This window comes from Xenia sp. Carnegie-2017, unplaced genomic scaffold (genome assembly GCF_021976095.1).
Source record: "Xenia sp. Carnegie-2017 unplaced genomic scaffold, XeniaSp_v1 HiC_scaffold_19, whole genome shotgun sequence".
In the NCBI taxonomy this organism is placed as follows: Eukaryota; Metazoa; Cnidaria; class Anthozoa; order Malacalcyonacea; family Xeniidae; genus Xenia; species Xenia sp. Carnegie-2017.
In genome coordinates, this window is record NW_025813481.1 from 2,952,556 (window position 1) to 2,969,844 (window position 17,289).

At 31.3% G+C, this 17,289-nt stretch overlaps 2 protein-coding genes across 3 annotated transcripts in view; both read left to right on the top strand.

Moving 5' to 3' along the window:
• Positions 1-16,396, top strand: part of LOC124438461 — a 120,403-nt gene extending 104,007 nt beyond the window's left edge. The window contains exons 4-15 of one of the 2 annotated variants that reach the window (XM_046988622.1): positions 413-439; positions 6,085-6,102; positions 8,859-8,891; positions 10,458-10,475; positions 11,048-11,080; positions 12,934-12,966; positions 13,334-13,402; positions 13,717-13,737; positions 13,997-14,083; positions 14,289-14,342; positions 15,298-15,351; positions 15,803-16,395. In XM_046988622.1, the coding sequence (XP_046844578.1) occupies positions 413-439; positions 6,085-6,102; positions 8,859-8,891; positions 10,458-10,475; positions 11,048-11,080; positions 12,934-12,966; positions 13,334-13,402; positions 13,717-13,737; positions 13,997-14,083; positions 14,289-14,342; positions 15,298-15,351; positions 15,803-15,888 (533 nt within the window). In that variant the 3' untranslated portion in view covers positions 15,889-16,395. Of the gene's footprint in view, positions 1-412; positions 440-6,084; positions 6,103-8,858; positions 8,969-10,457; positions 10,476-11,047; positions 11,081-12,933; positions 12,967-13,333; positions 13,403-13,716; positions 13,738-13,996; positions 14,084-14,288; positions 14,343-15,297; positions 15,352-15,802 lie in introns of those variants that run through there. The other variant, XM_046988623.1, reaches the window with a different exon arrangement.
• Positions 1-17,289, top strand: part of LOC124438475 — an 89,420-nt gene that overhangs the window by 42,804 nt on the left and 29,327 nt on the right. The gene's annotated exons all lie outside the window — the stretch shown is intronic.

Here is a 17,289-nt window from a genome sequence, read left to right on the forward strand (position 1 = left end):
ATGAACATTCTTTGGTCGATAGTCAGTAAATGATGTTCATTTCATGGAGATTGATAACATTTACTTAACTGAAGACAAAATTATTTTACAATGTACATTCATGTGCTACATTGTAATTTTGTTTTGTACCTTGCTTTTCCTTTCAATTGGTTTTACTACATGCAGTTTTCTGTTATCCCAGTTCATCTGTCTGTACAGTTCTAAATTAAGTCACACTAGTCATGAATATTTTACGCTCCATTTTTATAATTGTAGTCAAAGAACTCAGAATACGATATGACTAATTTATGTTTGTATTAATTATCTCTTCTGTTAATTTGTCATAAATTTTTCTGAAAATGAGATAATCATAAATTACTTGTTGAACCTGTCGTGTAAGAGAGAAATGACTGTTTATTTTTCAATTTCATAGGGTCTTACATTTCTATGCCGTATGTAGGTAAGTACTAAAAACAATACTTATGACAAATGTTTTGGGCAATTTTCTACATGAGTCAAACTGTCACCATAAAACGTACAAATGTGCATAATATTATTTTCATTGGGATTTTTCACATTGCAAATGGAAAGGAGACTTTGTTTTAAATAGTCACGGTAGTATAGTACGGAGTGTCATCAATATTTTTACACTCCTTGACTTATAATTGTAGTCAAAGAGCTCTAAATTGTTTTATTTCCCATTCTTACTATTACAATTCAATGCTTTCTAACGCAAAATTCTGATGTCTGAATTTCGCTGTCATTATTTAAAATCAGGTTTTTACGACAATAAAATTAGAATAATTGAATAAAGTTCATTATTTTTAAGAAAATATGTTGTCCCTAACCATATCCTTGCAATTTTTTAGCGATAAGAAAATCAACTGTTAATTAGTTAATCTTTCATTCCGTAAATATTGAAATAATATTTTCCTGGAGGTCATGAGATTTACTGATGATGAATCGTTATATATAAAGCATAAGTAACAAAAATATTTAATTTCATTGCACGAACAATAACCTCCATTGTTGTAAATGAAGATTAGTATTATGAAAACTACGAAACAAGCTATTATTGTTTCTTTAATCCAACTATAAACGACCACAATTATTAACTTTGATAATAAAACGACAAAAGTCTGCCACATTACTATAACTTCTCCATGGTAGTATATTTTATGGATATGGTTAGCCTAAAGGTGTTATCGAATAATGTGCATGTCATGAATAATTTACATGGAAACGTTGCTTCTTAAATATGTCCAATTTCAAGTCTTTACCCAAATTTTTTTTACATAATTTTATTTCTTTTGTTATATCAGTCGTATTTTGCACCGTTTCATGTTATTTATTGTAATTTTGTTTCTTTTCCTGTGAACAATGAAATACACATAGTGCATGACCAGGCCTGCATGCATGTGATCCAAAATCAATCTAGGTGTTTTTATACACTTGCATTTTTTCCTTATTAAATACCTTTAAACAAGGCAAAGCAACTACAAGTCATTATATCGTTCGACACTGTACATACATGTAATATGATCACTATATTGAAAAAAATTACTTTTTATATTCACGCAACTAAAATACGATTGGTACATTAAAGTTTTATTTTGTACTCTCTCTCAACTTGTTTACCCAGAAAAAATTCAAATACTCGAGTTTATTTTTTGCTAAGTGGTAAAAATATCACAATTTTACGTTTGCGATAACCTAAGGACAGTTTGACGATGATATTACTAAATTGGAGACCTGGTCTTATGAGATATATTAAAACTAAAGTATGCGTACTGTAACTTTAGTTGATAATGATGTGGCTGCATGTGCCGCTGTGGATTTAGCAGGAATTTAGCGTAGATTCTTTCCATCTCGGTTATGACGCACTACGTAAAGCCTAATGTGAATGTTCAATATATTGGTAGTTAGTTGTTCTTTATAGGCTGCAATTGGTGTATTCTTTGGTTGGTAAAACTCTCCTTTACTAAAGATTGCTTTTTTCCAATTTTCATTTTTTTTTAACACAGTGTTTCAATATCTTTAATACTCTTTGGCAAACCGGTTTTAAACGTTTTGTTTGTAATTTTATAATGAACATTAGAGCCCAGCTTATTGAAATTATATGAATTGTTATTGCAAAATAAGAATGTAATAAAGGATTTTATTAATTTTATTGACGTTTCATCGAAACACGCGACATCTTCAGAATATTGGTATAAAGTTGCAAAATAAAAATAAAATTAGCTACAGTATTTACAATGTAGAATAAATTAAGTAGTAATTGAGAGATTAACCAATCATAGGAGGGCTAGAAGAATGACAACCCAGCTCTTTGAAGGGAAAGAAATCGGACGGTCGGCAACAAGAACGGAACATAAAGTGAAGTGATAAGTGCGGGAAAGCAGACGAGCAGAGTTTAGTTAGTTGTGTTGGAACTTGAACAGCGTGTTTACAAGTAAAAAGCATGCTAAAATGCATGTTGTTTTCGGTAGTGTCAACGTCTGTGTTATTGGTATCAGTGTTAGATGTGGCGAAAATGCGGCTTAAAATCGGATTCCGAAACTCCTGAGATCTCCTGTAGTTTTCAAATTTACGTGTCAATGCGGAGCTTTGTATGTGGGCCAAACACGGCGATACTTTCATCCACGAATCTCAGAACATTTGGTAGTCTCGCCTTTGACGGGAAGAAATGCAAAACAACTCCGTTGTCCAGTATCTATAAAGATTGTAATGAAACAGGACATATCTCCTTTCCTGAAAATTTTCCATAATATCCTCTTCTCATTCTACTTTAAATCTCGAACCATTAGTTCGTGAAAGCTAACTTATTTCGAATCTTCAACCCTTCTTATTTTTGCAATGGTAATTCAAATTATTGCAATAAGCTGGGTTCTAATGTCTATTATAAGATTTTATTTCCCGCCTGGAAAATCTATTGTTTTTGTTTGTTCATGACGTTTGTATCAGGATAAGACAGATTGCATTGAAATTCATCCACCATTCTTCCACCTCCTCCTCCGTTTTTGATTTTAGCATTTGACTTTACCTTTCATTTGTGAATGTTGAAATAAGTTTGTTTGTTTTAAGATAATTACAGTTTTATATAACGGTGACTGTGAATTAGTCGAACTGTCAAGTGTAATATTGTTTTTATTGTTTATTTTTTCATAATGTAGAACTGACGATAATTCAAACACTTGAATGTTGGTATAATCCTTCTGTACATTACAAAATAATGAAAGTTTATGGCTATTGACATAATTGCAATAATAAGTCATACAAAGTATAAGTTTTTATTAAGCCTTTAATGACCGAGCGCGAGGTCTATACGGAGAAATAACGGACCGAAGGGCGAGGTTTGTACAAAAAGACAGAGGTCAGATATTTCTCAGTAAAAAACCGAGAAAGTGAGGTTGTTAAAAGGATTATTATATGGCATTATTTAACCTGAAACGAAGCTTTTGCAAAATTAAATATTATTTTCATTACAAATTAATTTACATTAATGCAACTAAAATATGAATGGTTCGTTAAACTTCTATTTTGTATATTTCTCTATCCGTTCGTTTACCCAATGAATATTCAAATACCCGAGTTTATTCTTTGCTAAGTGATTCAAATTTTACAACTAAGTTAGTGTTATTGTCAATTTCAGTTAACTTTTCAAATGGCGGTTGCCAAGTTACCTTCTAATGTTGCCAACTACATTTCCAAATATGGAATATTCGATATGAACTTGTCAACTTGAGTTGACAAGTTGTGTACTTGAGGATCGTGACTAAAACACCACACGAGTACATACGAGTACATACGAGTACATACGAGTACATACGAGTGACATACGGTAACAATGAGAAACAACATTGAGTTCATATAACTGTTATTATTGAACAAATGAGAAACAACACAATTTCTTCAATACATTGATATTTGCGTTTATTTTTCCTTGTATTTGTGCGGACTTTGGGGCAACCATTTGATGGATTTAAATGCTGAAAAGGTATTTTACTTTCATACTACATTCATTTGTATGTTTTAGTTGAATTTGTTATAGATATTTTGTCGATGCGATTTGCCAGTATTTGAGCGCTTTTTGACACACTTTCACCTAGGAAATACATAATTATGAAAGCGATTAAATAAACAACGTATAAATAATGCTTTCAAAACGTGCTACATGAAATAAATGTACATTATATATATTTGAATTAAATGAGAGTTGCACTGTGTTACGTATATATATCATATTATGCGTACAATTTCAGCTTACTTTTAATGTTTTTAAAGTTCTAGCTGATATAATTCAGTCTTTTAACTGAAAAATCAGTATCTTAAAGACCAAAATGAATGTATAATCGCTTTCATAAATATGTATTTCCTAGGTGAAAGTGTGTCAAAAAGCGCTCAAATACTGGCAAATCGCATCGACAAAATATCTATAATAAATTCAACTAAAACATACAAATGAATGTAGTATGAAAGTAAAATACCTTTTCAGCATTTAAATCCATCAAATGGTTGCCCCAAAGTCCACACAAATACAAGGAAAAATAAACGCAAATATCAATGTATAGAAGAAATTGTGTTGTTTCTCATTTGTTCACCAGAAAATAGTCGTATGTCACTCGTATGTACTCGTATGTTACTCGTATGTACTTGTATGTACTCGTATGTCACTCGTATGTACTCGTATGTTACTCGTATGTACTTGTATGTTACTCGTATGTACTCGTATGTTACTCGTATGTACTCGTTTGTTACTCGTATGTACTCATATGTACTCGTATGTACTCGTGTGGTGTTTTAGTCACGATCTGTACTTGAGTACTGAAGTTGTGTACTTGAGCACTGAAGTTGTGTACTTGAGTACAGAAGTTGTGTACTTGAGTACTGAAGTTGTGAACTAAAGTTGAGAAGTACTAGCAAACGCGAAAGGTCTTTGTACCCTGTAGACATTTGGCAATGAATCCGTTCAGTAAGCAAAGAAAAGCTTTACCAATAGAAGTAAGAAATGAAATACTTGAAATGTGGTTAAATAACGAGTGTTTGATAAACATTTCGAAACAACTAAACCTACCGTATAAGACTATATCAAATATAATAGATCTATGGGTAGACACTGGTTCTATTGCACCTCGCCAGAGCGAACGTGATGTTCGAACCACGCGTACAGATGACGTTATTGCATACACTGAATATCTAAAAATTAATAAACCATCTATTTACGCAAAAGAGATTCAGCAACACCTAGAAAATAACAAAGTTTGCCTTCCAGCAAACATACCTAGTAGGTTATCCATTAGTAGAATTTTGAATAAAGATCTTGGTTACTCTTACAAGATAATAAGTCAAATTCCTCGAGAGACAGAACGGCCGGGCATTATGGAGAAGTTAGAACCTTACCTAGCAAATATTTCATTGATTGATTGCAACCGTATGCATTTCTTTTATAAGTCGTCTGTAGTTGTTACGATTGGCAACAGACGTCGAGAGCACAGTATGCAGGGTACTCCTGCATTTGAAATCCAACGATACGCTTCTAGTACCACATTTACTGTAAATTTATTACATAATGTAAACAGCGTATCACATTATAACACTCTTAGAAGGCCGTCAAACGGATTAGAATTGCTAAAGCTTTTCCTTGTTTACTGAACGGATTCATTGCCAAGTGTCTACAGGGTACAAAGACCTTTCGCGTTTGCTAGTACTTCGCAACTTTAGTTCACAACTTCAGTACTTAAGTACACAACTTCAGTACTCAAGTACACAACTTGTCAACTCAAGTTTACAATTTCATATGGAATATTCCATACTTGGAAATATAACTGGCAACATTAGAAAGTTACTTAGCAACCGCCATTTGAAAAGTTAACTGAAATCCACAGTAACCTGAGGACAGTTTGACGATCGTAGGGCCATACTATTTATTAGTATTGATAATGTTTATTGTTGTTTATGTGTCTTTGTTTTAGTAAATTGAAGAAAGTTAATTAATTTTAGGAAGTTTTATGTCTCTATACAGTTATATGTTTTTAACTTTAAGATAGTCAATTTGGCCTTTCTTGTGTTAATGTGAAAATAAAATTTGTTTTTCTTTATTTGCAGCACTTGGGTATTGGGAAGGTGTGTATGGTTATGCATGTACGGCAATATAACAATGTATTAGTAAAGAATAGTTTTATTAGTAAAAAGTTATTTTTCCCTCTTAATAAGGTAAGGTTCAATAAAACATTCACATTACCAACATTGTTTTTGCAAAATTAAATATTATTTTTATTACAAATTAATTTACATTAATGCAACTGGAATACAATATATTTCGTGCTTAGTTAACCTTTTATTTCGTAAATGTTGAAATAATATTTTGTTGGAGGTCATGCAATTTACTGTTGATGAATCTTCATATATAAAGCATAAATGACAAAAATATTCAGAAAAATAAAGATATTGGAAATTCTTTCTTTAGCAAAGTGCATAAGCTTATACATTTCACGCACAATCACGAATTTCCTTTTTAATTTAATCACATGAACAATAATCTCCATAATTGTAATTGATGTTACATGTTATTTATTGCAACTTTGTTTCTTTTCCTGTAAACAATGAAATACATAGTGCATGCCCAGGGTACTGCATGTACGTCGACTTGACCTGTCTTATGTAATTATAAAAATACTTTTATTTTTTCTAGGTTTAGTATACCTTCTTTTGGAGTTTTCATTGGTTAGTATGATCGTGCACAGCTATATACTACATATGAAAGATTATATATAATACATAAATGATGGGTAGTTTTACAAGTAAGAAGTTAATTTTTTTCCTTAACAAAGTAAGGTTCAATAAATATTTAGGTAAACAACATTCTTTTTGCAAAATTAAATATTATTTTCATTACAAATTATTTTACAATAATGCAACTGGAATACAATATATTTCGTGCTTAGATATTGTCGATTTCAGTTAACTTTTCAAATGGCGGTTGCCAAGTTACTTTCTAATGTTGCCAGTTACATTTCCAAATACGAAATATTCGATATGAACTTGTGAACTTAAGTTCACAAGTTGTGTACTTGAGTACTGAAGTTGTGAACTAAAGTTGCGAAGTACTAGCAAACGCGAAAGGTCTTTGTACCCTGTAGACATTTGGCAATGAATCCGTTCAGTAAGCAAGGAAAAGCTTTACCAATAGAAGTAAGAAATGAAATACTTGAAATGTGGTTAAATAACGAGCGTTTGACAAACATTTCGAAACAACTAAACCTACCGTATAAGACTATATCAAATACAATAGATCTCTGGGTAGACACTGGTTCTATTGCACCTCGCCAGAGCGAACGTGATGTTCGAACCACGCGTACAGATGACGTTATTGCATACACTGAATATCTAAAAATTAATAAACCATCTATTTACGCAAAAGAGACTTAACAACACCTAGAAAATAACAAAGTTTGCCTTCCAGCAAACATACCTAGTAGGTCATCCATTAGTAGAATTTTGAATAAAGATCTTGGTTACTCTTACAAGATAATAAGTCAAATTCCTCGAGAGACAGAACGGCCGGGCATTATGGAGAAGTTAGAACCTTACCTAGCAAATATTTCATTGATTGATTGCAACCGTATGCATTTGTTTGATGAGTCGTCTGTAGTTGTTACGATTGGCAACAGACGTCGAGAGCACAGTATGCAGGGTACTCCTGCATTTGAAATCCAACGATACGCTTCTACTGCCACATTTACTGTAAATTTATTACATAATGTAAACGGCGTATCACATTATAACACTCTTAGAGGGCTGTCAAACGGATTAGAAATTCTAAAGCTTTTCCTTGTTTACTGAACGGATTCAGTGCCAAATGTCTACAGGGTACAAAGATCTTTCGCGTTTGCTAGTACTTCCAAACTTTAGCTCACAACTTCAGTACTTAAGTACACAACTTCAGTACTCAAGTACACAACTTGTTAACTCAAGTTTACAATTTCATATCCAATATTCCATATTAGGAAATATAACTGGCAACATTAGAAAGTTACTTGGCAACCGCCATTTGAAAAGTTAACTGAAATCCACAGTAACCTGAGGACAGTTTGATGATCGTAGGGCCATACTATTTATTAGTATTGATAATGTTTATTGTTGTTTATGTGTCTTTGTTTTTAGTAAATTGAAGAAAGTTAATTAATTTTATGAAGTTTTTATGTGTCTATACAGTTATAAGTTTTTTGACTTTAAGATAGTCAATTTGGCCTTTCTTGTGTTAATGTGAAAATAAAATTTGTTTTTCTTTATTTGCAGTACTTTGGTATGCGGATGGTGTGTATGGTTATTCATGTACGGCAATATAACAATGTATTAGTAAAGAATAGTTTTATTAGTAAAAGTTATTTTTCTCCTTAATAATGTAAGGTTTAATAAAACATTCACATTACCAACATTTTTTTGCAAAATTAAATATTTTTTCATTACAAATTAATTTACATTAATGCACTGGAATACAATATATTTCGTGCTTAGTTAACCTTTTATTTCGTAAATGTTGAATTAATATTTTGTTGGAGGTCATGCAATTTACTGTTGATGAATCTTCATATATAAAGCATAAATGACAAAAATATTCAGAAAAATAAAGATATTAGAAATTCTTTCTTTAGCAAAGTGCATAAGCTCATGCATTTCATGTATAATCACGAATTTTCTTTTTTTAATTTAATTGCATGAGCAATAATCTCCATAATTGTAATTGTTATATGTTATTTTATGCAACTTTGTTTCTTTTCCTGTAAACAATGAAATACATAGTGCATGCCCAGGGTATTGCATGCACGTCGACTTGACCTGTCTTATGTAATTATAAAAATACTTTTTATTTTTTCTAGTTCTAAGAAGCCTTTATGATGTATGTTGCATTGGTTAGTATGATCGTGCACAGCTATATACTACTTATGAAAGATTATATATAATACATAAATGATGGGTAGTTTTACAAGTAAGAAGTTAATTTTTTTCCTTAACAAAGTAAGGTTCAATAAATATTTAGGTAAACAACATTCTTTTTGCAAAGTTAAGTATTTTCATTACAAATTAATTTACATTAATGCAACTGGAATACAATATATTTCGTGCTTAGATATTGTCGATTTCAGTTAACTTTTCAAATGGCGGTTGCCAAGTTACTTTCTAATGTTGCCAGTTACATTTCCAAATACGAAATATTCGATATGACCTTGTGAACTTAAGTTCACAAGTTGTGTACTTGAGTGAAGTTGTGAACTAAAGTTGCGAAGTACTAGCAAACGCGAAAGGTCTTTGTACCCTGTAGACATTTGGCAATGAATCCGTTCAGTAAGCAAGGAAAAGCTTTACCAATAGAAGTAAGAAATGAAATACTTGAAATGTGGTTAAATAACGAGCGTTTGACAAACATTTCGAAACAACTAAACCTACCGTATAAGACTATATCAAATATAATAGATCTATGGGTAGACACTGGTTCTATTGCACCTCGCCAGAGCGAACGTGATGTTCGAACCACGCGTACAGATGACGTTATTGCATACACTGAATATCTAAAAATTAATAAACCATCTATTTACGCAAAAGAGATTCAGCAACACCTAGAAAATAACAAAGTTTGCCTTCCAGCAAACATACCTAGCAGGTCATCCATTAGTAGAATTTTGAATAAAGATCTTGGTTACTCTTACAAGATAATAAGTCAAATTCCTGAGACAGAACGGCCGGGCGTTATGGAGAAGTTAGAAGCTTACCTAGCAAATATTTCATTGATTGATTGCAACCGTATGCATTTCTTTTATGAGTCGTCTGTAGTTGTTACGATTGGCAACAGACGTCGAGAGCACAGTATGCAGGGTACTCCTGCATTTGAAATCCAACGATACGCTTCTAGTGCTACATTTACTGTAAATTTATTACATAATGTAAACGGCGTATCACATTATAACACTCTTAGAGGGCCGTCAAACGGATTAGAATTGCTAAAGCTTTTCCTTGTTTACTGAACGGATTCATTGCCAAGTGTCTACAGGGTACAAAGACCTTTCGCGTTTGCTAGTACTTCGCAACTTTAGTTCACAACTTCAGTACTTAAGTACACAACTTCAGTACTCAAGTACACAACTTGTCAACTCAAGTTTACAATTTCATATGGAATATTCCATACTTGGAAATATAACTGGCAACATTAGAAAGTTATTTAGCAACCGCCATTTGAAAAGTTAACTGAAATCCACAGTAACCTGAGGACAGTTTGACGATCGTAGGGCCATACTATTTATTAGTATTGATAATGTTTATTGTTGTTTATGTGTCTTTGTTTTTAGTAAATTGAAGAAAGTTAATTAATTTTAGGAAGTTTTTATGTCTCTATACAGTTATATGTTTTTTAACTTTAAGATAGTCAATTTGGCCTTTCTTGTGTTAATGTCAAAATAAAATTTGTTTTTCTTTATTTGCAGCACTTGGGTATTGGGAAGGTGTGTATGGTTATGCATGTACGGCAATATAACAATGTATTAGTAAAGAATAGTTTTATTAGTAAAAAGTTATTTTTCCCTCTTAATAAGGTAAGGTTCAATAAAACATTCACATTACCAACATTGTTTTTGCAAAATTAAATATTATTTTTATTACAAATCAATTTACATTAATGCAACTGGAATACAATATATTTCGTGCTTAGTTAACCTTTTATTTCGTAAATGTTGAAATAATATTTTGTTGGAGGTCATGCAATTTACTGTTGATGAATCTTCATATATAAAGCATAAATGACAAAAATATTCAGAAAAATAAAGATATTGGAAATTCTTTCTTTAGCAAAGTGCATAAGCTTATACATTTCACGCACAATCACGAATTTCCTTTTTTTAATTTAATCACATGAACAATAAACTCCATAATTGTAATTGATGTTACTTGTTATTCATTGCAACTTTGTTTCTTTTCCTGTAAACAATGAAATACATAGTGCATGCCCAGGGTACTGCATGTACGTCGACTTGACCTGTCTTATGTAATTATAAAAATACTTTTTATTTTTTTTTAGGTTTAGTATACCTTCTTTTTGGAGTTTTCATTGGTTAGTATGATCGTGCACAGCTATATACTACATATGAAAGATTATATATAATACATTAATGATGGGTAGTTTTACAAGTAAGAAGTTAATTTTTTTCCTTAACAAAGTAAGGTTCAATAAATATTTAGGTAAACAACATTCTTTTTGCAAAATTAAATATTATTTTCATTACAAATTATTTTACAATAATGCAACTGGACTACAATATATTTCGTGCTTAGATATTGTCGATTTCAGTTAACTTTTCAAATGGCGGTTGCCAAGTTACTTTCTAATGTTGCCAGTTACATTTCCAAATACGAAATATTCGATATGACCTTGTGAACTTAAGTTCACAAGTTGTGTACTTGAGTACTGAAGTTGTGAACTAAAGTTGCGAAGTACTAGCAAACGCGAAAGGTCTTTGTACCCTGTAGACATTTGGCAATGAATCCGTTCAGTAAGCAAGGAAAAGCTTTACCAATAGAAGTAAGAAATGAAATACTTGAAATGTGGTTAAATAACGAGCGTTTGACAAACATTTCGAAACAACTAAACCTACCGTATAAGACTATATCAAATATAATAGATCTCTGGGTAGACACTGGTTCTATTGCACCTCGCCGGAGCGAACGTGATGTTCGAACCACGCGTACAGATGACGTTATTGCATACACTGAATATCTAAAAATTAATAAACCATCTATTTACGCAAAGAGATTCAGCAACACCTAGAAAATATCAAAGTTTGCCTTCCAGCAAACATACCTAGCCGGTCATCCATTAGTAGAATTTTGAATAAAGATCTTGGTTACTCTTACAAGATAAAGTCAAATTCCTCGAGAGACAGAACGGCCGGACGTTATGGAGAAGTTAGAAATTTACGTAGCAAATATTTCATTGATTGCAACCGCATGCAGTTCTTTGATGAGTCGCCTGTAGTTGTTACGAGTGGCAACAGACGTCGAGGGCACAGTATGCAGGGTACTCCTGCATTTGAAATCCAACGATACGCTTCTAGTGCTACATTTACTGTAAATTTATTACATAATGTGAACGGCGTATCACATTATAACACTCTTAGAGGGCCGTCAAACGGATTAGAATTGCTAAAGCTTTTCCTTGCTTACAGAACGGATTCATTGCCAAGTGTCTACAGGGTACAAAGACCTTTCGCATTTGCTAGTACTTCGCAACTTTAGTTCACAACTTCAGTAGTTAAGTACACAACTTCAGTACTCAAGTACACAATTTGTCAACTCAAGTTGACAAGTTCATATCGAATATTCCATAATTGGAAATGTAATTGGCAACATTAGAAAGTACGGCAATATAGCAATGTATTAGTGAAGAATAGTTTTATTAGTAAAAAGTTCTTTTTCCCCCTTAATAAGGTAAGGTTCAATAAAACATTCACATTACCAACATTGTTTTGCAAAATTAAATATTATCTTTATTACAAATTAATTTACATTAATGCAACTGGAATACAATATATTTTGTGCTTAGTTAACCTTTTATTTCTTAAATGTTGAAATAATATTTTGTTGGAGGTCATGCAATTTACTGTTGATGAATCTTCATATATAAAGCATAAATGACAAAATATTCAGAAAAATAAAGATATTAGAAATTCTTTCTTTAGCAAAGTGCATAAGCTTATACATTTCATGCATAATAACGAATTTCCTTTTTTTAATTTAATCACATGAACAATAATCTCCATAATTGTAATTGATGTTACATGTTATTTATTGCAACTTTGTTTCTTTTCCTGTAAACAATGAAATACATAGTGCATGCCCAGGGTACTGCATGTACGTCGACTTGACCTGTCTTATGTAATTATAAAAATACTTTTTATTTTTTTCTAGGTTTAGTATACCTTCTTTTTGAAGTTTTCATTGGTTAGTATGATCGTGCACAGCTATATACTACATATGAAAGATTATATATAATACATAAATGATGGGTAGTTTTACAAGTAAGAAGTTAATTTTTTTCCTTAACAAAGTAAGGTTCAATAAATATTTAGGTAAACAACATTCTTTTTGCAAAATTAAATATTATTTTCATTACGAATTATTTTACAATAATGCAACTGGAATACAATATTATGGTGTATGAAATGAATTTTTTGTATCTTTCCTAGTTTTCTTTGAAAGGTTTTGTCCAACAATTGTTCATAGAATGAGTAATTATCTACTCAACATAAAATCTTTGATTCTAATTTATATTACTCTGCTAAATATCGTTTAATCGTTTCAAAACTAGGCTCCAATAATTTTCAAGAGCCAACATTAAAAGAATCTGAAACTGATCCATCGATGAAAAAAGATAACGGTATTTATGCAGACTTTTGTTAATTAAGATATCATAGTAGCTATCACCATCCTTAGACGGGAAACCTAGACAAATCACTGAATCCTGGTTAGCTTGGATCATATAAACAGCTCTTAAGTATTTAAATTTTGCAATTTTAACTTTGTGATAACCTTCTGAATTTTTGTTTTTATTAAATTGGAAAAATATCAATTAATTTTAGGAAGCTTTTTTATGTCTATATAGTCTCAGTTTTTTAGCAATATAGTTAAAACAGTCAACTTGACGTGTCTTATGCAATTGCAAAAATAATTTTTATTTTTCTCTACTTGCAGAAATTAAGCGACTTAGCGAAGGTTAGTATGTTCAAAACAGACACTTACGGTGTTTGCACAGGCTGGCTTTACTCAAATGTAATCTTTATTGCCTTTTGAAATGTTAAGTACAAACAAGAATGCAATGTAACCATTGAGATTCGTTTATATCTTCCTTATTCACATACTTTTGTTAACGGTCAAAAATATGAGATGTAATGAAGAGTGAAATAACTCAGCAAGTATTCCTTTTATCTTGCTATGATATATTAACCGTGTAATGTAATGCATTAATTTCCAGCTTCTTACGAAAAGATATCTTTGCCATTTCCCATGAGTGACAACGACTATGACGACATTGACAAAACTCCTTCTACAGCAGTACTAGGTAAGAAATTGTATTTTGTTAGCAAACATTTGGACAAGCATCTTACCTTCCCTTTAAAAGTCAAACACAAACATAAGAGTCGTTTATATCATGCGTATCATTCATACGTTTGTAAAGGGTCAGATAAGAGAGTTTTAGAAATTTTTCATCATACTGTAATGTTATTTAATTGCATTGCAAGAAATTAGTTTGATTTATCTATTAGATGATGATAACAGTGAAGTCATCATTGGTGTTTCGCCTTCCACATCAAAACCTGGTAAGCAAAAGAATTTTTACCAACATTTGCCCAAACATTTCCATGTTTTCAACGCTAAACACAAACAATAATTTATAACCTGATAAATTAATTTTGAAAGGTATCGTTATATGTAGCCAACTAAAATCTTTTAATTCAAAAATAATGCAAATGTTGTGGATCATAATCATGTTAAAATTTTAAACTTTGTAAACATAGAAAATTGATCAATATGTATAGCAAGTGAAAACTGGCTATGATGCTAAAAGTGAATTGTGAAAACCATCATGATCAACGTGTCAGTTACATGTATACGTTACACGTACATAAATGAACTTAAATAGAATATTGTTGAAAACATCCTTTTAAAACATATTAATTGATTATTGGAAGCAAGTAAAAGCCAATAATTATGTTAACGAATACATAGTTTCATGTAGCGTTTATGTGGTAGCTAGATGCCCTGATGTTGGATCTAAGTTATTCGTTTCCTTTAACTTTTTTTGTGACAAATAACTGTTTCAAGAGATATTTATGATGTGTTATGAAAAAGTAAATTATTAGTTTTACGGAAAAACTTGCAATAAAACCCACGTTGTTATTTTTCCACCCAAAAGATTAGAAACCACAAAGTAAGGTAGTTCAACTCACTGGTTCAACTCCCTCTTTGCAAACACACGGTATTAGCATAACCATGCATGTAATATTTGCAAGACCGAATAACATACAATAAATGGTTACGTAAATGCAAATTCTAAATAAATTATGGCTCGCTGAAAGGTTTAAGAAGGAGTGTGCTACGTCCTGGGACCAGCTTTATTGTGACTTTATTGGATCAAATATCCCAAAATTTTAGTCAGACCGACATTTTTCGTCTTTTTTTTTTGTTTGTGGACCGACTTTTTATTCATATTTTACAAAAGCTGGGTAGTGTAACATGTGATATACACTTTTGTTTTCTTTATCATGTGTTTAGATGCAGATGATAATTTGGATGAACACTTTTGGATGAACCCAAGCTTTTTAGAAGGTAACTTTAAAAACATTAGGTTCTTTAATTCTCCGAACTCTTTTCACCTCGACAGATGCTTTCATCTTTGATTTTTCAATCTCAATGTTTCCGCATTTAAAGGAAACTGTCCTGCATATTTACATAAGATCGTTACACTAGAATATTTGCATAAGATCGTTAAATATAAGCAAAGCCGATGTGGGCAGCAAAAAACTAAAATGCATGCCAAAAAAGGTTTTTTATGAAAATGCTCTTTGTGATATTGGTTTGAGTCGTTTAAAAAATAACAAGCGTTGTTTTTTTAAATGTCAGCGTTTTGACAGATTGCTATTTTTAACTACTTCCGTTATATTGGTGCAAAAAAATAAATTTTAAAAGATTTACTCATTCCTATCATGTTGCCATTTTACGACGGTGAGATACTCAACTGGGAATCGAATGCAAAACATAAATATAAATTTTGTGCAAGGGATTAATGATGGTTGTCTTAATGCAGAAAAGAGTGTGGAATTAGGATACCTTTGTGAATTTTTGTTTATATATCCGTGTTTATAAACCTGCAACATTCTTAATAAATCAAAGCGTTCTCAACTTTCACTGTGTTGCACACGACGATAATAAAATTTTTGTTTTCAAAATTGATTGTACAAACTATATGCTTGTCTACAATAACCTTAAAAATATAATGATAGCTATGTATAAAAATACTTTCATTTGTTTCCACATATTACATCATTACTCATGTGACGACCAATATCTTGAGCCATGGTTATTTTCCTTGTAATGAATACAGAAAAAAAAACATGTTATTGTTGAAGAGAAAAACCAATCAAAAATACTTTTTATAATGGAAAATTGTAATTTGTGGGTCTGTAATTTTTATATTTTCTTATATTTATAGTCGGTGTGGTATTATGCTGCGACCAAATCTTAAAAGAAGCCCATACATTAACATTGTTCATAGTTCATGATAAAGAGCCCATTAAATTGTTTTGTTGTGTTATAAATGAAACAAAAAATGCTCTAGTTTCTTGTCACTATAACTATATAATATTTTAATATTATTTTATTATTTATTTTTCATAATGCAGAAGAGGGAAAACAACGTTTGGAAGGTTGGTATAACGAATTATTTTCAATTTCGTAAAGGATTATGATTAATTTTTTACAAATCTCAATTGATTGAGTTGGAAAATGCTGTTTAATTTTTTAATGACTATTAATTAGGAATGAAAAATTCTTTTCATTGCATGCATAAAAACGTCCGTATCTGAACGTAAAGTGCAGCATGTCGTAAGAAACCATCTTAACTATTTCTTATTGTTCCCAGTTAAAACAAAGTCAGTTATTGAAGGGATCATTGCTTTGTAAACATTTGTAGAGATCATTGAGTAAATTCAATTTATTTTAAGAGGATTTTTGGTCAGGACATTCAGATACTAAATTTCATGTTTTATGTTAATGTGAAAAGGATGTGTGTTTTATCCTTTGCAGAATTGCTCAATCTAATGTAGCAGATCTAGCGTTTGTCAAAATAAATTATAGATGCTCAATTTTAAATTCAAAATATATTCAAACAAAAACTATTGAATTTGAATTTCAAAAAAATTAAACTTTATCAATGGACTTGCCTCTATGTATTTGGAAATGGAAACATATCCAAGCAAGAGCTGCAGCAAATTTATTTTGACGTACCCTAGATCCGCCACTGGCTTTATTGAGTTAGAGGTTGGTATGGTCATGCAATGAACTAATCGTAGAACGTCGATTATTGCGCGTGAATTGTATGATGACCAACTCATTTCTACCGGAGTAAATGTTATTTCCATATCAAAGTAAAAACATCCGTCTTTTCTTATCCAGAGAAAACACAGCAATGTTATATGTTATGTGATATTGCCAAAACAAATAAAATGTGAATTGATGAATTTATGGCATGAATTTATCAGTCCTTTA